A 22,980-nucleotide genomic window follows, 5' to 3' on the forward strand; every position below is an offset into this window, starting at 1 on the left:
CATATTTTACTTTTGTTTTTGTAAATATAACTACATATACTAAAGACGAAATTTGACTTAAGGACGTTCTCCGGAAAATCGATTTTTTCTAAATTTTTTTGAAACTGTGAATATACGTTAATTGAGGTGTGCTTTATGCGATGGTATAAATTTCAATACTTCTTGCGGTATTAAAAATCGAGATACTGAGTTTCAAAGTTTCAACTTTTAACATGTAATTTCTATTCCGAGCTATTGTAAAAGAGACATTATAATGAATTGTGAAAAAAGTTTTCTCTAAATGTTTTTGAAAAATTAGTATATAATGCTCCATAAAAATAGAAATAATATGCAATTAAGTGTCAATACCCTTTTTTTTTAACGTGAGGAAATCTTCTATTACCGGGCATGCCCGGTAGCCCCCCGGGTGACAGGGGGGAAGACCCCCTCGCCTTCTGGCAAAGGAGCGAGGGGAGTGCCGGATTCTATACATGTACATCACCCACGATACTACATGTATAGCCTACCGGCTAAAACCTCACGGGTGTCCTTACCTGCGCCTTGTGGGAGCGCCAGGGAACGTTCAGCACAGCGTCCGGACGCCCCCTGCGCTGGGCCTGACTGGCCCTCTGCTCTGAGCCAGGGCTCTGTTGCTAATGAGCAGAAGATATCGTTAGCGGCGGGGCGTGGACACCTCCCGCTCCGCCGCTCCCCCCGTTACTTATGGGAGGTTGGATCGACGACCGGTGCCAGCCGGTACGCCGACCTCCCGCCACCGGACCCACCCCTCGTCGGAGGAGAGAATCCGGGGTGTTTACCACACGAGCGGCCGTAAAGGTCGCCAAGCCGCCTAAAGGCGGGACAGCCCTGATTAGACTGCACACAAAAATCAAAGTCACCGGGACGGACCCGCCGCGGAGGGATTTCTCCCTCCGCGGCGGATCCGCTCCGCCTCCTCTCTGGCGGACATTACCTGGCCGCAGAAGACCAGAAATGCCCGCCACTTCGTTTCACTCCCGACCATAGCCGCCACTACGGCCGAGAGGGAGAGGTCATTCCCAACCTCCCCCTGTAGGACACGGCGCTGCACAGCCCACGCTGGACATTCCTCCTGTGCTGCGCCGTGTCCCTCGTCGCGTCACAATGATGGCAGTTGGTGGCTGCCTCCTTCCCAATGCGACACAGGTACTCACCGAAACATCCATGTCCGGTGAGCACCTGTGTCGCCCTATATGTCAACCCGTGTCGCCAACTGTCCAGCCAATCCGCTAGACAGGGTCGGACAGCATCGACGGTCCTCCTTCCCGCCAAATTGGGATTGGCAAGATATTCTCGCCATTTATCTATGAGGACCGCCCTTTCCTGGAGCTTAATTACTCGACTGGCCCCGTTCCAGACAGGCCCCCTCGGAACCCGCAGCTGCCTGGTACGCCGATATACCTCGGCGTGTTGCGCAGCCGCGAGCTCTAGCGGAGGGAGCCCCGACAGGACCGTCGCCGCCGCATGCGAGACGGTGCGATATGCCCGTGACACTCGCAGGGCCACCACACGTTGAGCTCGGCGTAGCATCGCCTTGATCCGTGCGGAGCCCGCCGCCACTGGCGCCCAAATCGGGGCGCCACACAGTGGGAAAAAAAGGTGACTTTTCGGACAAAAATCTGCCGACAGCTCAATTCTCCACCCACTTTGATGAACTTTTTTTTAAAATACTCGTAAAGGATCCTACTTTTGCAAGGTACTGCAGACATTTTGAAATGCGATGACATAACCTAAAAAAAATGAATGAAACACTATATAGTGTTATGACGTATGTTGAAGACTCATGATACAGATAGAGATCGATCTGGAACTCATCTAAGCTCCATAAATACAGATCCTTACGTCTCAAGAACCCCACAATGTCATAATTTAAACCACATAACGCCGTAATCCGAACCGCTCAACCCTATAACTTAAACACTAAAATCTCATGCTCCAAAATCTTATAATCCAAAACAACGTTAGCTACAAAATTCTTGGATCCCATATTCCTGAAACTCCATAACCTCTTACCCCATAACCTCATAACCCAAAATTTCAAACTTTACCAAATCCCCGAAACTTTATAACCCAAAATCTTATAACCCGAAACATCATAAACTCCATGAACTCGAAATTCCATATTTCTAAAACTTCATAACCTCAAAATCTCATGTACAAATGAATTCATGAACACATGAAACTCATAACCCATAAAGCAAGACCCACCAATGAAGAATACGTGACACATATGTCATAAAAACTCATGATCCATAACACATAAACTACAAACGTAAAAGCCACGTATGTATAGATCATCAATCCATAAACCCGTAGACCATTCATCTTCACCGCAAATGAGAAACCTTGAACCAGTAATCCGCAAATACAAAACTAACCCAGTAGCCAAAAATCCATACTTCTGAGACCCATCATCTTCAGCTTGAAGTCCATTTCAAATTCGAAACTTGCATTCTTAACTCAAGAATCCAATAAAGTTTATTTATTTATTTATGAATAAACCATGAATCCGTAAATCTTAAATTTATGAACCCAATATCATCAAAATCAAGACTCGTACACCAAGCTTATATTTCATCAACTCAAATTCCACGAATTTTCAAACAATTAATTCTGTAATAGCCTATGGATCTCTCAGTGAGACGGGTAGTTCTGGCTACTACTCCCTTTAATTGTGTACGAGAATTTTCCTTCCAGAATATACGAGTAAGTTATAGTAAGTAGACTCCAGGACTGAAATTAGATGAGTTTTATCATTGCTATCTATGCATTTCATGATTCCTACCTGATGAATATATTCAGACTGCAGAATGTATTAGAGCTTATTCAAATATCAAGAGATCCATATGTCATCCTTGAAGTAAAAAAGTTCCTTCTATTGTCCTATTTTTGTTACATATATGTTATTTCTTGTGATTTATGTATGAGCTATTTTATGATATATGAATTCATCATAAAATATTTCGTAAACTTCGATTGGAAATTATCATTTGACGATTCAATGATTCCATAACATATTTCCACTCTATATACTCTGGGTACTTAAAAAAATCTGATATTCCACATTGTTATTTTCTCAACAGCTCATTCAGTTTCTGGACTGGACTTTTTAAATAGATTAACGTCTTAGTCCGAAAGTTTCTGAATAGTTTTGGAAATAACAGCATTGAAATTATCTTCTTGCGATTGATGAAAGTTATCGTAATAGTAATTAACATATTTTTTATGTCACACGTCATCATAAATAAATTTTCAATTTGCGTCAACATCCTTCGTTAATTGCAACACTGGTTATTTAACTTACCAAAATTTTTTTTTTTATTTATACATAACCTTCATTAGGATTCAATCTTTCCGAAAGTATCAATTATTTTGTATCCGAATCAGCATGGAATACAGAATTAAAAATCGACGTTTATGCGAAATAATCTGGAACAGTGATTCAACATCTAAACGTAGCAAAGTAGATTTGATTTTGGAAGAATTACCAATGACATCTTCTTTTGATGAAAGTCAGTTACTGGTCATTAGAAAAAAATTGTTTGATATATTTTTTCCAGTCTATCATAAAAAATGGCACAGTGTCTCGAGGATGACGCAAACTTTCATCAATAAACACGCCAATTTTTTGGAAACAGACTTCATCGTACATCTCAAAATCAACCTGCACAACCACGAAATGCTACGAATGATAAAAGAAAAGGTCGACCACGATTATTATACAGAGATGGCTCCGATAAGACTAAGAGAAGACGGATCAAAGAACTCACTGAAGCTTACAGCAGAAAAGAATTATTAGAAGCACTTAAAATGATAGGTAATGAGTCCGATGGTGAACCTAAAGTGAATCTTTTTAATGAACATGACGAAAACATATCTCATAAAACTTGAGCCATGTTTTTGGATTTGGGTCTGTCAAAAAGAAAGTACGAAAAGTTAAGAAAATATGATTATGAAATAAATAACCATAATTCATATCCTCCATATTCCAAACTTGTACAGTTAAGAAATGCTTGTTATCCACAAAATGGTGAGCATATACAAACATCGCAATTAGGAGCGAGTGTTCATTTCATATCTTTATTGGGTCATACAACCGAACGAATATTGTTACAAATAAAGAACGATGATCTTGCCAAACATGTTAATAAAAAATTAGTGCTTTTTGGGAAGTGGGGCATGGATGGAGCTTCTACAAATCAGATGACCAGACAAAAGTGGTCGCTGCATACAAATGACCCGACTAAAGAAGATTATGATGATACGATCAATATCTGTGATGATGACGATAATGCTACCGATAAAGATGTTTTTCTAATTTGCTTCGTACCTCTTCAATTGAGAGCGGATGGCATTATCGTTTGGACAAATGAAACTTCTTCATCAATCTATTACTGTAGAACAATCAAATTTATATTGAAAAAAGAAACTGCTTTTCTTGTAATGAAGGAGTACAATCGTCATTTAAAATTACTGAAAAAAGTCCATACCTATTCTATTTATGTCAATGAAATGTCTTTTGATGTCAGCTTTGACTTGAAGTGCACTATGATCGATGGAAAGACATGTAATGTTCTTACTAAACAAAAATTTTCTTCTCGTTGCAATATTTGTGCAGTTGGACCGAAAGTCAACGATTTAGCGTATGTTGTAAATCTTCCATGTAATGAGGCATATTTTCAATTCGGTCTCTCCACTCTACATGCTTGGATTCGTGTTCTCGAATATTTATTACATATATCATATAATATGGATCTCAAAAAATTTTCCGCGAGGACAAAAGAAGAGAAACAATTGAAAAGTTTGAGGAAGAAACATATCCAGACACAGCTAAGGCTGAAATTGTCGTTAACGGTGGATGTTGTCAAACAAGGTTATGGAACCACAAACACCGGAAATGTAGCGCGTTCCTTTTTAAAAAACGCTGAATCAGTAGCTACAATAACCGGCTTGGATAGAGAAATAATTGAGAGATTTCACAACATCTTACAAGTGTTGACTTGTGGAAAGAGGATTGATTACGTTAAACTCAAAACATATTGCTTGGAGACTGCTCAGCATTGCATAGATCTATATGGATGGTATAAAATGCCACCATCAGTGCATAAACTGCTGATACATGGAAGCGATATAGCCAAATCGTTCGAACTCCCAATTGGCTGGTATTCAGAAGAGCCGCAAGAGGGAAACAATAACATCTTCAGAAAAGCGAGAGCGAGTAACAGCAGAATGTGTGCTAGAGATTTGACAAATAGAGACACTATTCATTATCTCTTGCTTCATTCTGACCCTTTAATAAGTAGAAATAGAATAACAGAATCAAGAAAGACAGAACCGTTATCAAAAATAGCTGAACGTACGATAGATTCTATTGAATAAATCATCATGCACGCATGCATCGCACGCACACACATACAGACGCGCTCATGCACATACACAATTGGAGTACGGAATCGGCCCTTTTCAGGGCCACAACCTCCCCGCGGTGCACATCGGTTAACACTAATGCCGACGGTATTTGGCTTGAATATCTATTTTCTACAGTTTGTAAAGCTTTGCTTGTCTAGTGTAAATTTTCGGGGGTTATTTGGTATTAGGTTATATGATCACTGGTCATGGGAGTGAAAATGTTTGAAGAGTGAAGCAAACAGAAATTATAGGTTTATGGAAAGTCCTGACGTTATCTACATTTTCAGCAAGGAATGCGGAAGCATCTCTTCCTCTCTATCTGGGTCATTGGGTTATGGATTAATGAAGTTGTGGGTTCATGGGATTCGGAGTTATGCGACTGTTACCCCATTTTATGAGTTTTTGAAATTCGGATTATGGGGGTTCTGAGGTCCGGATTATAGATTCATGGGGTTTGGGAGACATGGAGTTTCGGGTTCATGGAGATCATGATGTTTCGAGTTATAAGATTTTGGGTTATAAAGTTTCGGTGTTTCGGTTAACTATGAAATTTTAAGTTATGAGGTATGGGGTAAGAGGTTATGGAGTTTCAGGAGTATGGGGTCCAAGAATTTTGTAGCTAACGTTGTTTTGGATTATAAGATTTTGGAGCATGAGATTTAGTGTTTAAGTTATGGGGTTGAGCGGTTCGGATTACGACGTTATGTGGTTTGAATTATGACGTTATGGGGTTCTTGAGACGTAAGAATCTGTATTTATGGAGCTTAGATGAGTTCCAGATCGATCTCTGTCTGTCTCATGAGTCTTCAACATACATCATAACACTATATCGTGTTTTATTCATTCTTTTTGAGGTTATGTCATCGCATTTTAAAATGTCTGCAGCACCTTGCAAAAGTAGGATTCTTTACGAGTATTTTAAAAAAAAGTTCATCAAAATCGGTGGAGAATTGAGCTGGCGGCAGATTTTTGTCCGAAAAGTCACCTTTTTTTCCCACTGTGCGCCATTAAGTGCCACGGACTGCACCGTCGCAGCATAGAGACGGCGAGCATGTCCGCTCGCCCCCCCCCCCAGGTTTGGCATTAGTCTTGCCAGACTATTTGCCATTCCCACCATCCTGGGAGTAATGCGAGCGAAGTGCTCGCCAAAGCTCCAGGTGCCGTCCAACCAGAGGCCCAAAAGTTTCATTTGGGCTCTTACGGGGACACGGGTCCCCTCCACCCTAACGTACACTCCGGTGGCCTCCCCCTTGCTTGGTTGTAAAAGAAAACAGCCTGTGTTTTCTGGGGAGCCACCCGGAGTCCCAGATTCTTAATGGCAGCCACCACACATGCCACAGCGACGTTGGCTTTTTGTTGGGCCTCTTCCCAGTCGTCGCCCTCCACCCCCAGGAATGTGTCATCCGCAAACCCATTCAACCAACATCCTGGGGGGAGGGCGATCCTAAGTGCGGCATCATATCCGAGTTTCCACAGGAGTGGTCCTAGGACCGACCCCTGCGGAACCCCCCGCACCACCAGCCGTGGGAGCGGTGCACTTGGACACCGTTCAAATGGACACGGTGCTAAAGGACACAGAGATATTGGACACGACACTTTGCGCACGGTTCAATCGGACACGGTGCTTTTGGACACAGGAATTATTGGCCAAATGTCTTTTGCACACAGAAAGTAAATTATTAAAAAATTCGCTCTGTTCAGTTGCGCACGGAAATATGCGCACCAGTCTTTTGCACACGAAAAGATGCCCACCGTTCATTTGGAGACGCAAAATATGCGCACCGTTCGTTTGCGCACGAAAAGATGCGCACCGTTCGTTTGCCCACGAAAAGACGCGCACCGTTCGTTTGCACACGAAAAGATGCGCACCGTTCGTTTGCACACTGAAAGATGCGCACCGTTCGTTTGCACACGGAAAGATGCGCACCGTTCGTTTGCACACGGAAAGATGCGCACCGCTCATTTGTACACAAAAATATGCCCACCGTGCATTTGGACACGCAAAATTTGCGCACCGTTCATTTGCACACGGAAAAGATGCACACGAGAAGAAACGCACCGTGCATTTGCACACCGAAAGAAGGACACCGTGCATTTGCACACGGAAAAGATGCACACGAAAAAAAGCGCACCGTGCATTTGCACACCGAAAGAAGGACACTGTGCATTTGCGCACGAATGTCGCGAAAGAGATAAGTTGTATAAAATATTGAATAATTTTATTTCTTGGAGTTATTCAACGTCAGGAAGTTCATATCGCAGGCTTAGCGGTAAACGCGCGATGAGCAGACGGCCTGACGACGTGTAATCTTGGGAGATCGAAATTATGGTGAGGTTATGTTGTCCTTGTGCGTTTGACAGGTGAGGTTACGTTCTCCTTGTGCGTTTGACAGGTGTGTAACGCGTGGTGTCAAACGCGAGAAATCTACGAGAGGAATGCAAGGCGAGGAAAGAGCAAGGTGAATAGAATCTAATAATAATAAAATAATCGTATTTTTCATTAATTCATAATAGCTTTTATTTCTCTCTCTTTAGGTTCACTACGTCGGGTACTCTGGCGGTGGGAAGAGTGACGGCGACGAAGCGAGAGGAGACGATGTGTGGGACATCGCGGTGACCGGAAGATCCGGTGACTGGCTCCGTGATCGTCGTGTGACGCGAAGAGTCAGGAACAGCGGTCCTGAAGAAGAGGAGACTGGCGGGGTAAGTGAAGAGACTTATTATCAAAGAATAAATTTAATCCGCAATAATATTGAAAATGGAACAGATAATCCGTTGATTTATTAATCTGTCGATTGAAAGAGCTAACAGTGCTGTTATTAACTATCTTTATTAATTTGTTTATCTATTTATTGACGAATCGTGCAACTATTAATTCACTTTTGTTTTAGAGCGAGGACTGGCAGAGAGCGATAAGCGTTTCAGGTGAATATCTACGTCCGAACAATGCACTAAGAGAGACGTGCAGCGACCTGGTTCACTCCTGATGTCCTGAGCATCCTGAGGGAGGCGTCCCGGAAAGTGAAAGTCTCATACGTCCTGAGAGAGGCCCGCAAGGAATAAGATGGTACTTGCACCCTTGATCGGAAGGATAGTCAAGAGAATAATTTGTTGTACAATCAGATAAGTGTCTTTTAAATCTATTTCCTGAATCACATTAACTGATTATGCTACTAATTATATGAAGAACAGAGTAAAGGCTTGTAAAAACTTTCTGTTTCAGAATGGAGTAACTGCCGGGATATATGCGCCTGAGGGGCTGGGATACAAGGATAATGGATACTATGCATCGTGGGATAGAATAAATACACATAAAATTTAAGGTAATCACTTTGCTTTAATTGCAATAACTGTAGCGAAGTATTAATGGTTTCTATTTTTGAGTCCCTTTTTATAATAACTTGTAATTCACGCGGTTTAAAATAAAGAAAAGTATAGAAGAATTTAATATGATAAAAGTCGAAGCGAGATATTTGCAAGAAAGTCGTTAAGTCAAAAGTTCATAAATAATAGTGATCACTAATACCGAGGAAAGTAAGCAAAATAATCGAATAATTCTCTTATTTTTATTTCAGATAGAGAGGAGGAGGATATCTTTAGAGCAAGCAGAGAACTTCAAAAGCTACAAGAATATCGTTCTGGATAATCCGATGGAGCAGGACTCTGTAAGGACACGCGTGGTACTAACGGGTTGCAAGTAGTAAACAGGAATTTAGGAGCGTTTTTGTTTGCGTATGAAAAAGCGTCGAGTAGTTTCCATTAAATTGTAGAACCGTGTTATGATCTCTATTTATTGCGACTTATTTGTAGAACGTAGTATGTTATGCGAAAATAATGATTATTTATAAGTAACAACGTTAATTTGCAATATTAATTGTAACTGTATTAAATGTTATTCTATTTAATTGATCGTTATTATTTGTATTTCAGCGAGTAGATTGTAATTATTATATAGTTGTAAAATTACTTTATAAATAATTCAATATAGAGATAAAGAATATAGTCATATGTGTAACCAATATATACATGTTATTTTTAATATTTCCTTCTAAATTTCCGTAATAGTTGTTCCTTTATAAAAGTTCAATTTCGAATTGCTGTGAATTATATAATAGTAATGTAATTATTATAAAACTGTTTGATCTATTAAATAGTTATTTAACATAGAAACTTGCTATTGAAATTTTATTAGATAATTGATTGACACTGATATCATCTATTTGTGTTTAGAGATTATTCTAGCTTGTTCAGCAGGATAGGAAACTAAATGTTTGTAATACTGTACGTAAAATATTTTATATTTATACCAACATTAGAAAAACTACATTTGTATCAACACTAGAATCTAAATGAAAATGTAAATAAAATCACAGCGCTTAGTATCATACTTAACAATATTACGAAAGAACTGAAGTATCTTTGGCGCGTCATACATTTGTAGAAATAAAATATCTATATTTAAAATAAATAATATTGTAACTCTTACAACTGCGGTTAGAGACAGAGAACAGAACAGGGTTATCAAATGTTTGTAATACTGTACGTTGAATCAATATTTTATAATATTTATATCAACCCTAGAATCTAAATAAAAATGTAAATGAAGTCACAGCACTTAGTACTACACTTAAAATTTCACGAAAAAACTTAAATATCTTTGGCACGACATTCATTTGTGCAAATTAAATATTCTCAAATGAGTGATATTGTAACCGTAATAATGACATATTGCTGCATTTTAACTTATCTATGTCATACGTGTATAAACCTATTTTAAAGTCAATTAAAGATTTTACTTTGTAGTTTTGATTAGAATAAATGAATTAAAAACGAAAAAGACTAAAAATAAATGAAATTGCGCACATTTTATCTTTGTCTCTAATAGTAAACGTTAGTAATTAAGTAATCAATAAAAAATAATTGTTTCGAATTAAGTAATTGTTAAAGAGACAGTTATTTTACTTAATGTCCATTTCTACAACTTCCTAGAGCTAGAAGAAGATAAAAACTATTTTAAACCGAGATCAAAATAAGTCTGTATTTATCGAAGTATGGCTAGAAATGGACATTAGACGGCGATCTATTTTTCCATAAAGACCTTTTTCAATTATGCATTAATAATTCTTATACAGCTGCTTTATGTTGTAAATTGAACATCGAGTACTTTCTAAACATTCAATACACAGATGACAACAAGCGAGATGATTACAGGGTGTGAAAACATATGTGCGCTCGTTAGCAAGACACACCGTATAAGTGTCTATAGAAGATACTTTTTTTGAAGTATTTTGATTATCCTTGAGATTCCAATTTACAGCGTAGTATGGAAGATCTTCTGTAGAAGCGCTATTGTCAATTAAAGGCAAATATTCATTTTTGGACACTTCATAAATGGATTTGTCATCTGTAAAGAAAATAATGGAAATATATATAGAAATTCACTGAATTGTCTTATTTTCCTTTCATTCTGCTACATTAGTATTTTATAGTTTAATTACCTTTAGCAATTAAATTATTTTCTTATCATTTTTTTCTCTTGGTTTTTTTGTTTCTTTGATAATTTATTTGTTTTAGTAACTTTTTTGTTTGATGTTTCATCTATCTTATGTAGTACCACGTATAAGTTTGGTAATTTTGGAAAATTATTATTTTGCTCCAGTGCAGTTTTATGTTCTCTATTTAAATTTTCTGTTAAGAAATAGAAATATGTTAGTAATTTTAATTTGTACATAATATAAGAACATTATAGTACAATAAAAAATTTAACTTCAAAATATCTTTTTTAAAATTAATCAATTAGTACAATAAAAAATTTAATTTACATAAAAATATCTTTTTTAAAATTAATCAATACATTTTATAAAATATAAAAATAAATTGATTTTATGATTTCTGAATCTAAATTTTGATAAATATACAGGGTGTCCCAAAACTACCGTATATTCTCTTAACAGTGGATTTTTTTGGAATATTCTAAGACGAAAATCTTAATATTAAAATATTGTGGCTATAATAGTTTTTAAATAATTTGCAATTAAAGTTTACGAATCGTAGAACTGATATTTTGCGCGTTCAGGCACAGTGTTATGACAAATGATAAAAGTGATACCACGAACAATGTCGAGATTCTTGAACATCAAGATTTTTTTACAAATATGTAATATTTTTATTAAGAAGTTATTTCTGCTTCTATTCGGAACATCTATTTGTACATTACATACGTATAATTAATATTGGATCACATTATAAAATATTAATTCCAGCAAGATATTACGATAAGTGTCAAAATAAATTTATAACTATGTTCACATTTGTCATAACACCATGCCTAAGTGCGCGAAATGTCAGGTGTATGATTCGTTAACTTTAATCGTGACTAATCTAAAAACTACTTAGCCTCAACATTTTCGTATTAGGATTTTTGTTTTAGAATATTCCATAGAGCTTACTGTTATAAAGGACATTCTGTGCTTTTGGAACACCCTGTATATGAGAACATAAATAAAGAAAATGAGGTTACACATTTTCATAAAAAAAGAGAGGATAATATTGATATTAACGAAAACCCCTAGGCCACAAAATTCAAAATTCTGCATGTTAGTGACACCGTGTAAGTAATAATCTGTCAGTTAGCGGAACCTTTTTGACATATGCGCGCACAAATATAAAATAATCAAACCTTTTTGATATATGCATGCTCGTATGTAAAATAAGAAATATTTTATAAAATATCTTATAAAAGATTAAATACATTGCGGCATTTAATAAAAAAAATTAAATTAAGTTAAATTATAATAAGTTAATTTGTAACGTTGCGTATATAAAAGCTAATAATAAAATACTGTTGCTCAATAATTATTATTTTTGTACAAGAAATTACTAAACAAAAATAATTAATCAGTAGCTAATGTTTTACAACCAGCAATTTACTATAAGAGTATTGTTCATGTAACATTGTACATATTACATATGTAACATTATATAATATTAAATTTTATCCCCTTTTTTTCTGAAAAATATGTGTATCCAAAAATGACAATTAAATAATAAATTTAAATGTAAAAGAATAAAAATGTATTATAAAATTTTTCATAATATGTATTCATAATATGTAGACTGAATTGTAAAAATAATAATAATGTAATAATGTAATAGTAATGTAATATTAGCTGTGTTCAGCGGAGAAAGTAGATCAATGAGTAATTAGTTATTCTTTATTATGATTGGTTTCTGCATTTAAATTTAGCAAAGATCTAAAGGCAAGAATGAATTATATTAACAAATTACTAAGCACTCACTAATCTGCCTTTTCTACTAAACACAGACATTAAGATTTGCATGATTACCCTTATCAGTATTTAATAAGTCCCATTTTCTTTTGCAGCACTTTGCATGTGAAGTATTCGTCTTTTTAAGATTTAATTCTTGTAAGGGCGTTTGCCGTTTTATATTAATTTTTGCTTCATTTTCTGTATTGCATAATGTGTTTGAATTTGTTTCAGGATGCACATAATTATATCTTTGATCAAATATTGGATTATTATTGTTATTTCCTGTAAAAATGCAATTTATATTAATATCTAATAAAAAATATATATTCGTGAAATATGTTGTTTAAAATGTTAATTTAATTTTTTATATAGATATTCAATATTTTTTAATAATATTATATCTCTGCAAGATATTTTTAATGATATAACATCTTTGAAATTTCTGTGTATACAGGATGTTTCTTAAAGACTGCCCACTAATAGCTTTATTTCTTATCTAAAATTAAGTCAAAAAGTCCTGAATTATTTATAATGCTTATTGTTTAATAAAGCAGTAATTATTAAATAAAGTTAATACAATCAGCATCGTTCTTTAAACATACATGTGTCAGTGAACCACACACTTGGTAGTGTATGTAAGCGTTTTGTTGCTAAATTCGCTACACATACTATTAAACGCGTACATCAGAGAGAGAAGAAAGAAGGCGGCGAGAGTAATGAGGGAAGTCTGGAGGATAGGGAAAAGAATGTGGAGAAAGGATTGGAAAAGAAGGATCTGGCTATTCGACACTTTGATATGGACTGTGATGGGATACGGGGCGGAAGTATGGGGATGGAAGGAAAGAATGGAGGTAGAAAGTATACATGAAAGATATCTCAGATGGATATTTGGACTAAATTGGAGGACGCCTGGTTATATGGTGAGAGATGAAGTGGAGAGGGAGAAGATGAGAGGCAGAGCAAGTAAGAGAGCATGGAAATTCGAAAAGAAACTGGAGGAGGGCAAGGGAAGGGGAATAGCAAGGAAATGTCTGGAAGAGATGAAGGAGAGGATAGAAGAAGAAGGAGAAGATAATAGGAAAATGGAAGCAGGAAAGAAAGAGCTATCTAGAAAAGTTGGGGGTGAGAGTTGAAGAGGAAGGAGAATTGGAAGTTGAAAGTTTAGAGAATAGAGAGAAATTGAAATAAAAGCAAGAAAGGAGAGAGGAGATCGCAGACTCGAGTTACAACCGGTGGTATAAGTTTATAAGGAAGGAAGGGATCCCGGAATACTTAGAGAAGGACTGGGAGGAAACAAGGTGGAGTAGGATTGCAAGATTTGGAGTAGATAATGAAATTAGGGAAGGGCTATATTGGGAAAAGGAAGAGAATAGAAGGTGTAGGATGTGTGGGAGGAAAAAGGAAACATGGGAACACATATGGGAAGAGTGTACGAGATGGGAGAAGTGGGATGGAGAGGTGTGGCAGGAGGTAGTGGGGAGGTTACTGGGAGAGAGGGGAGAGGGAGAGGAATAGATGAAAGCGATAGAGGAAATGAGAGGGAGGGAGGAGAATGGAAGTGGTGGATGAGAGAATGGTATAAATGGAAGAATGCAAAGGAAACGGAGGTCCAACCTTAGAGATAAGTTAGAGATAAGCTAGATAATAAGCGTAAACATAAGGCGAGCGATGGGCGAACGAGCGAGAAGAGCGAGGGAGCAAGTAGAAGAAAAAAGAATAAGGACAGGGTGTACGAAACGTGTATGTGTGTACAGGCAAAAGTAGATTAAGTAGGTTTTGTAATATATTTGTATGTACAAGGTTGGGTACGTCCTTTCAAAACGCCAATGTGATATGATGGAAGATGCCGGAAAAGATGGTGTAAAACTGTACAGGGTTGGGTACGTCCCTACAAAACGCCCTTTTAGACCCCTTGGGGTAATAAAGTATCCATTATCTACTATTAAACGTAGCGTAGCTCACTGATATATGTTCGTCTAAAGAATGATGCTGATTGGATTAACTGAATTTAATAATTATTGATAATTTATTGCACACGGAAACGTAAACTATACCGAACGTGATCTGATGTGTTCGTTTTAGTTGCACTGCACTAGTGTCATAAGTTAAAGTGAGACAATTATATTTTTTTACTCTAACTTATTGCACTAGTTCAGTAGTGCAACTAAAACAAAAACAGACCTGAGATCACGGCTTTTATGAGATTAAATGGTCGCGACAGACTTTTGCATAACGCATAATACATAACGCATAAGGAAATCAACCAGAGTTTTTTATTTCCACCCTGGAGAGATAAATGAAGGACTTGGATTGGTTGATTTCCTTATGCATTATGTATTATGCACTGTGCAAAAGTTTGTGTCGCGGTCTTAACTGAACGGCGCATAAGCTACGTGTAGACTCTATTGAAAATATGTATGTACACACGACGTCATTAATGCCTACATCTCTGAAGTTGACCGTATTCAGAGTTTATCTTTCTCCTTCTACTGCTTTCCACAAGAGAAAGATAAACTTTGAACGCAGCCAACTTTATATGGGTAGGCATTAAATGACGTCGTGTGTATATATTAAATGCGCTAAAGAATTGAAAAAGGTTTCGGGAGAGTGTAAAAGATGTACTATAGTATTTCCAAATCCGAATATGACATAAACACATGACATATATATATATATATATATATATATATGAAAATTATGTAAGTTTTTATAATAGTTAAACATACGTAATATGTATTATTATTTTCAGTATTGACTTAGACATTGATCAAATTTACATTATTAACTTTTTTTATTCTTTTCATTTTATCAGTTTTATTTTCTGTTGCAGTATGGAAAAGATAGTTCTAAAATAAGATGTAGGAAAAACAATATATCAAAGTAATAAGGTTGAGTCAAAATTCCAATTCTTTTAAATAAGTTATTTATGTCATAAAGTTAATTTTTGCCAACCCCTGTAATCAATAAGTAAATTTTATAAAATAAATATTATAAAATAAAATGTCTGTAGTATTTACTCAATGTTACATATGAATGTTTCATTTAGATGCGCTTCATGTTAACAACGTATGAATTAATTCAATTGAAATAAAAAAAACTACTTTATTTATGTTTAAATATTATGTCTAATCAAATTGTTTTTATTTTTCTATTTGAATATAGTAAACGTTTACTTTATTGATTTTGACTACTTTCAATTTTGATAAAAATATATAAGTCTCTTTCTATTTAATGTATGTATAAAAACACATGTTTAAAGGACACTGTAAAAATAGCGACTAAACATTAAAGTTAAAGTTTCTTGGAAAATCGAAAAGTGGTCACATCAATGCAAATCATTAATTAGATTTTACTCTCTTTAAGAAGCATCAAATTTAACACCTATTTAATATTTTAATATTTACGATAATATCATGTATGAAAACTTTACTTATAAAATATTGATTTCTTTCTACAAAGTTAAAATTATATTGGCGGGATTATAAATGCATGTATTTTACATAATAAAGTATGTAAAAAAAATTTGGGACAATGCTTAATATGTGATTAAGAATTAAAAATTGTTATCTCTAGTTGTTAGTGTAAATATTTAAGAAATATAAATAGAAATTTTGTATATTTTATATACATTTAAAGTGTCAATATTTCAATTAGATATATGTTGTCAAAATCATAAACTTATATGCACACATAGACTAATAATAAGCGCTTTCAAATTAAAAGGCTGTATGTTACTAGCATGTATACATATACAAGAGAGAGAAAGAGAGAGAAAAAGAGAGAGCATGTTAATTAAACTTTTGTTATAAGATATATGTACTTAAAATAATTGTATTTTTACCAAAAGTTAAAATTTATATGCTTTAAATAACTATTCATTATTGTTAATGAACATACCTTCCAAGAATAAATCATTTTTCAAAATATCCTCACATGTGTCGTTGAAGGAACGTAGAAAACTATTGAGATGTAGTCTATAAAAAATGAAAAGTACAACTTTGTTGTATATTACATCTATAAAAATATGGAAAACAGTAATAAAATGTATAATACAAAATGCAGAAAAGATAGATATTAATACAAATATTTTTAAATAAAAGTTGTTTTGCGATAAATTCATTAATTTCAACAATTGATCTAAAGGAAAATATAGAAAAACAAGAATCGTATATAACTAATAGCAAAATGGCACAATAGTAACAATAAATAATTTTGAACACCATTGAATTTTGTGTAAATAAAGCGATTTACTTATATTAATCAACTCTTTTTTTTTAATTTTTTTGAATTTTTGATTCATTAAAAAAGTCAAAAAACGAGATAGTGTATATATATACACACAGCAAGAATAAAATCTATATAAATATAATAAAAATTATGTTTTAAGATATTTAATATTTAATAATTTAATATATGTATAGCAGACAATACATCGTAAAAAATTTACTTTTTAAATTTAAGCAGGATTACAAGAAAAGTACATTTATGGAAAGTGATATGCCTGCTTATAATATTGTATTTGTTATTGAAAATAAAGTCAAAGTCTAATTAATATGTAATTACTTTTTAAAATGTAAATTTTATATATTATAAATTATATCGTAACATAATGTTTCACAAATTTATATCATGTAAAATATAATATTTTTATATTATTTACCTAACCTTTATATTTTTTATAAAATTATTTTTTCAAGATGCATTAATTTTTTTATTTCAATTGTGTAAAATTATCTATTTAATTTCTGTATAAGAAATTTTTTAACAAGCAACAAGCAAGAAGGAAAGAATAGAAAGAAAAATTTTGATGAAGCCAAAGGGGAAAAGTTACAAAATGTTTAAATATACGGAAATGTTAGAAATGAAAAAATATAAATGCAAATTTAGTACATTTATAAAGATCAAAAATGTAAGGATGAGTGTGTTAAGAAATTGTCTATGTAAACTGTATTAAATGATGAGGATACATGATATAAAAATGTACAATATTATGATATAAAATAATTGTAAAATTACCAAATTATAAATAAATATAGAAACAAAAATATAAAAAATATCTTTTTTGACAAAAAATAATATAATAAATAATATATATATATATTTATTTATTATAATATATATTACTTATTATATTATTTTTTGTCAAAAAAGACGTTTTATATATATATATATATATATATATATATATATATATATAATATATATATATAATATATTAACTATATTAACTAACCTGCCCGTTGCAAAATATTTTTGAAGTTTCAGTATTTTATTGTCTCGGATTTTGCTTTTAATACTTGTATAATGCCCACTTATTTCAGTACTTTTTAAACGTTTAAGCTTCAGTTCCTCATCAATAATTAATTTTCGTAAGTTATCTATGAATAAAATAATTTTTACTTTTTTCATTTTGTATATTTTGTATAACATAAAAAAGTGTTAAAGAAGCATTACCTAAAAAACTCCAAATGTTTTGGGATTTGCCAAATTTTCTTCCTACTATACTGTGAAAGCATTCTGTTATATTATTTGTCCTTGCAGGACAATTATAAACACTGACTTTTGAGGCTAATGGTAACCAAGTTTTGCGTACATATGCTAAAAAATCGTTAACTGCAGGGTATTCCTGAGAAATTTGATCCACTTCCAGTTGTATAAAAGAAAGCGCTTCTTCAAAACAATCAGAAGGAACCAATGCCATAGTCATGATCATCGATAAAACACTTCTTGGTGCATCCATTAATCCCAATCGTCGCCATTGACGCAAAAGTGCCTGGTAAGTGAACATTGATATATTTATGTATTTGAATAACTTTGATTTTTATATTAATTTTTATATAAAATGAAAACAAGATATAAATTATTATGTAAAATGATAATACTTGATTATAGTGAAACCAGCATCCATGTATTTCTGCTGTTGGAAATTGTTCATTTATCACCTTCATGGCTGCCATCTCATAATCGCTCATTATAAACTTTAAATTTTGTTGAAGCACTGGTGCTAACTCTATAATTCTGTTCCAAATAGCTCTGTACATATTACTGGAACGACTTTCACACAGAATAAAGATCATAGCAATACCCTAAAAATATAATAAACAGTAGTAACCTTCATATTAAAATTAAACAATACATTTAAATATGTAATGGTATAACAAATAATCTAATTTGTTAGTTTTAAGTTAATTTTAAATTTTAAGATTTTATTATTTTTAAGTAATTTAAAAAAGTAGACATTAAAAAATATATAAATTTATTATAAAAAATAAAAGAAGATGTTTTTTCATAATATCCAATTTTATGTACATACATAAAATCATATTATCTTTTTAAATTATTTTAAAATTTGTATTTGTTTCTTAAATGAGATCAATATTAAAAAAAAAATATATATATATATATATATATATATATATTATACATATAAAATAACATATTTAAAAAAATAATTGAAAAATAAACTTTTATTATAACTTTTACAGATTCAATTTCAACAAACTGTAATTATGATATAATATGCAATGTTACTATATACTCTCATACTTACTACATTCATATGTCGGGTATGTATTGTATACATTTGACTCATCAATGGTACACGTGGAACAATCTAAAAAGTTAACATTGTTTTAAATATGTTTATATTTTTGATACATAAATATAATAGAAGAATGTAAAAATAGTATAATTTTAGAAGAAATGCGAACTTACATGAAATGTTCCATCCACATAAAGTTCTGTTGATTTTTGTAACTCTTGCAATAGCTCATTACTTGTAAATATTAATGCCTTTTTTCCATCGCTGCAAATGACGTGCCCTTTGTAAAATTGTTCAAGAGGTTCATACGTTGATAAAGTTCTAATAAAAGTCTCCATATCTCTTGGTAAACTTGGGCGAAGTTTTAATCTTTCACGATACAATGAATACTTTAACGTTCCGTATGACAATGTTGCAGCAGTTTCAGGATACCTGTGTTAAAAGCCATAAATATAAGCTACAACTAAGAATTACAGTTTAAAAAAATATAAAATTTGAAATATACTTACTTTCTGCAGACACTATCAAATATTTCTTTCAAAGGTAAAGATGTATCTCTGCAAAGTTGCAACATTTCTTGTTTCATGGCGAATTGTTTTGCTTTCCATTGTACTTTAAGATGATTATGATCTTGAACTATATGTATTTTGCCATCCTTATCAATTTTAAGAGTGCCAGGACATTTTGTAGATCGACGAGTGTTACACCGTAGAATATTTGTATTTCGCGAATCTTTGTTGTAAGTGTAATCATCGTAAACATAAATAATGCTACCAGGTTTTTTTCCACATATTTCTTCCATCTGGAAAACAATAAATAAATAAATATATATCTTAATTTTTAAAAAATAATAAAAATGTAAAGAATGAAGTTATTTCGAAATCTGTATAATAGTGTGGAATTATACACATGTATAAGCGTTTTTTTATAAATTCTTAAATTATAAGGATAATTTATTCATAAAACAAGTATTAATACAAAGAAGAATAAAACATAGTGATTGATTACGTCAAAAAGTTTAGCTTTTATTACTATATGTATATTTTATTATCATACACGCAGCAGTATTGCAAAACATGCAAATGCTTTTGAATACTTTTTACACAAGTAGTGAGTGAAATATAAATTATACATCAATTACTTTGCTCAACAATTTTTTAATACGTTAATCCATAATTAAAATTAAAAATTAATATTCTTACTGTAATATATAAACTACAAGATTTTCAATGATTAAATATTTCATAAAGAAGCAAAATTTATATTACAGTATAAAAAATGATATTGAGAATACGGTCGATACATTTTTCTCATTTTTCAATTGAAAACGAATTAGTTATAATGTTTACAAGTCCACGTAAGTATTAGTTTTGTTAACAAAATCTTTCATTTTATTATACAAATTATGCGATTAAATTAATTCCCTAAAAAAATATATAAGTTGGAAATATACAGAGAGAATTCTCTTTTTTTAGCACATAGTAATACATAGTTAAGACGTGATAAATACGTAATTTCTCCTATTCCCGTTTTTACTTACGTTCTACAACAACAAAATATATCACGGATAAAGAATGAACCACTTCTTGCAAAATATAAAATTTCACGATTATGTAAGTAAAATAGAAATACAACATAAACATAATTATTATAATACAATAAAAATGCTAATATAACACACATATACGAAGCACCACAAAAGCAGCAGTTAGATAAAAAAATATGTAACGTAAAAATCGAGGGAAATATGCATACGTACGCACTTTTAAAAGTTTTTATTATGTTCTATTTCAATTATGAAATTTCATAATTGCTTAAAGCGAATTCGACCAATCGAGTTCGCTATTAGAGATACAACACGAGCACATAATTACAACAAAAGGGCTATTAAAAGCGTCGTCTACAATGGCAGCAGGAGTATGTAGTAAGACGTAAGCAGTAAGCTATTGACCAACCACAGTCGATTATTCTTGAATTATAAAAATCCCATTAGTCAATAAGTTACTGCTTATGTCTTAAGCCCCTTGCACAATAGGCAATAGAAATAGCGATAGCGACAGCGACAAGATTGCCGACAAAGCTTTTCCTTTGTCGGCAACCTTGTCGCTGTCGCTATCGCTATCGCTATTGCCTATTCTGCAAGGGGCTTTACTGTATACTGCTGCTGCCATTGTAGACGACGCTTTACAACATGCGCATTTTAAGCACATAACGAGCAGAGGTTAAATTAGTATAATGCACGTTTCAGTATACAACAAACGGAAAATATTTTTCTTATTGTCAGTTACTTACGTCGAGATGTAGGCAGTCAAGGAATGCGTCCAATGTATGAAAAAATACGTTGCTACTTGTCGCAACGTCTTTCAGTATATTTCTCTCTAAATATACAGCTACTTGAACTTACACCACGAGCATTACAACAAAGGCGTTATTGCAACAAAGGCATTATTACAACAAAGGCACTATTAAAACAAGCATTTAGGCGATTAACGACCCGAGCAGAGGTTAAAGTTTTAGATCACGATGAATCGGAAGCAATCTTGAAAGATTCCTTTCATGTATGTTATCTCTAATCATATAGATACTTGAAAATACAGCACGTAATTACGAGAAAAGCTCTCCAACACGAACAGATTTACGACAAAAGGCTATACGATAAATTGCTATTACTACACGAGCGTTATATGAACGACACGATGTATCCCGCCAAAAAGTGCGAGAAGCATGCATGAACATGAACATGAACTACATTTATGGAGGATTCACACTGCGTCCGATGTTCGACGTACGATGATCCGACATCCAATAACAGAATTTATTATTAGAGATAAAAATTTCCTATTGGATGTCGGATCGTCGTACGTCAAACATCGGACGCAGTGTGAATCATCCATATTCATGTGATATACCACAGATTAATCTGTGGATATACCGCCTCGGCACAATAGCGTAAAGCTAAAGGCCATTGCACGTAACAAAATTTTAGTCATAATCGTAAGGCCGTAAGAAAAGAGACCAATCACAGTCAATTATTCTTCTCGCGCTTGAAGAATAATCGAGTGTGATTGGTCTATTTTCTTACCACCTTACGATTATGACTAAAACTTTATTACGTGCAATGGCCTTTAAGCCCCTTGCAGAATAGGCAATAGCGATAGCGATAGCGACAGCGACAAGGTTGCCGACAAAGGAAAAGCTTTGTCGGCAACCTTGTCGCTGTCGCTATCGCTATTTCTATTGCCTATTGTGCAAGGGGCTTAAAGGTACCTTTTCATGCAGACGCTCGACGCTCATTTTCAGCGTCAAAAGACGTCACGTGATCAAAAATGACGAATCAGTATCATTGGCTGCGTTTAGCAGAAGTGCTGAATTTACAACTGCTGTAAAATTTGTGAATCTAATTGGTATATGCTTTTAGATTTAGCCAAGATTAAGAGCATATACCAATCAGATTTACGAATTTTACAACAGTTGCGAATACAGCTCTTCTACTGAACGCAGCCATTATTTTCGGCCCTTGCCCAACATACAACATTTCCGAAATTACGATTATTGGATATCACACGTCACGCATCGCGTTGAAGTACCGAGGTATTCGTTGCCTATTATTAAGGGACATTTTCACGTGCTGATGAAAGTAATTATTTAAACGATAAAAAGGATTACGTGACGACTTATGTCGTTGAATATTACAGCGGTGATGACCCCTGCACAACGTAACTTGCGCCAATTAATCACATT

At 33.7% G+C, this 22,980-nt stretch overlaps 1 protein-coding gene, 1 long non-coding RNA gene and 1 pseudogene across 4 annotated transcripts; 2 read left to right on the plus strand and 1 right to left on the minus strand.

Annotated features, from left to right (window-relative positions):
* Window positions 1-22,980, plus strand: part of LOC139780619 (uncharacterized) — a 186,398-nt pseudogene that overhangs the window by 132,080 nt on the left and 31,338 nt on the right.
* On the plus strand, window positions 7,254-9,342 carry LOC139780629 (uncharacterized). Its single transcript, XR_011720300.1, has 3 exons — window positions 7,254-8,130; window positions 8,319-8,750; window positions 9,003-9,342. It is a non-coding gene; the product is annotated as an uncharacterized lncRNA (long non-coding RNA).
* Window positions 9,705-21,940, minus strand: LOC139780625 (uncharacterized). Of its 3 annotated transcripts, none has more exons than XM_071719347.1 (11): window positions 21,532-21,940; window positions 19,749-20,041; window positions 19,413-19,671; window positions 19,249-19,311; window positions 18,581-18,784; window positions 18,153-18,471; window positions 17,932-18,076; window positions 16,596-16,672; window positions 12,774-12,980; window positions 10,926-11,115; window positions 9,705-10,831 (listed from the first exon to the last, which is right to left on the minus strand). In XM_071719347.1, the coding sequence occupies exons 2-10, from the start codon at window positions 20,039-20,041 to the stop codon at window positions 10,940-10,942; spliced, it is 1,743 nt and encodes a 580-aa protein (XP_071575448.1). In that variant the 5' UTR covers window positions 21,532-21,940; the 3' UTR covers window positions 9,705-10,831; window positions 10,926-10,939. The 3 variants fall into 3 exon arrangements, with proteins under 3 accessions (XP_071575448.1, XP_071575449.1, XP_071575450.1); XM_071719348.1 differs by lacking the exon at window positions 21,532-21,940 and adding an exon at window positions 21,003-21,319; XM_071719349.1 differs by lacking the exons at window positions 9,705-10,831; window positions 10,926-11,115; window positions 16,596-16,672 and having other exon boundaries at window positions 12,891-12,980.

Source organism: Temnothorax nylanderi, unplaced genomic scaffold, assembly GCF_030848795.1.
Source record: "Temnothorax nylanderi isolate EJ_2023f unplaced genomic scaffold, tnyl_v1.0 TNYL_tig0288_pilon, whole genome shotgun sequence".
NCBI lineage: Eukaryota > Metazoa > Arthropoda > Insecta > Hymenoptera > Formicidae > Temnothorax > Temnothorax nylanderi.

Excerpts from the sequence above, each read along its gene's own strand:
- LOC139780625 (XM_071719347.1), bottom strand. The coding sequence starts at position 20,041 with ATGGAAGAAATATGTGGAAAAAAACCTGGTAGCATTATTTATGTTTAC. Across the intron at positions 18,472-18,580 it reads GCTGGTTTCACTATAATCAA|GCACTTTTGCGTCAATGGCG; the intron begins GTATTATCATTT and ends TTCACTTACCAG. Across the intron at positions 11,116-12,773 it reads CTTATTAAATACTGATAAGG|AAAATTTAAATAGAGAACAT; the intron begins GTAATCATGCAA and ends ATTTCTTAACAG.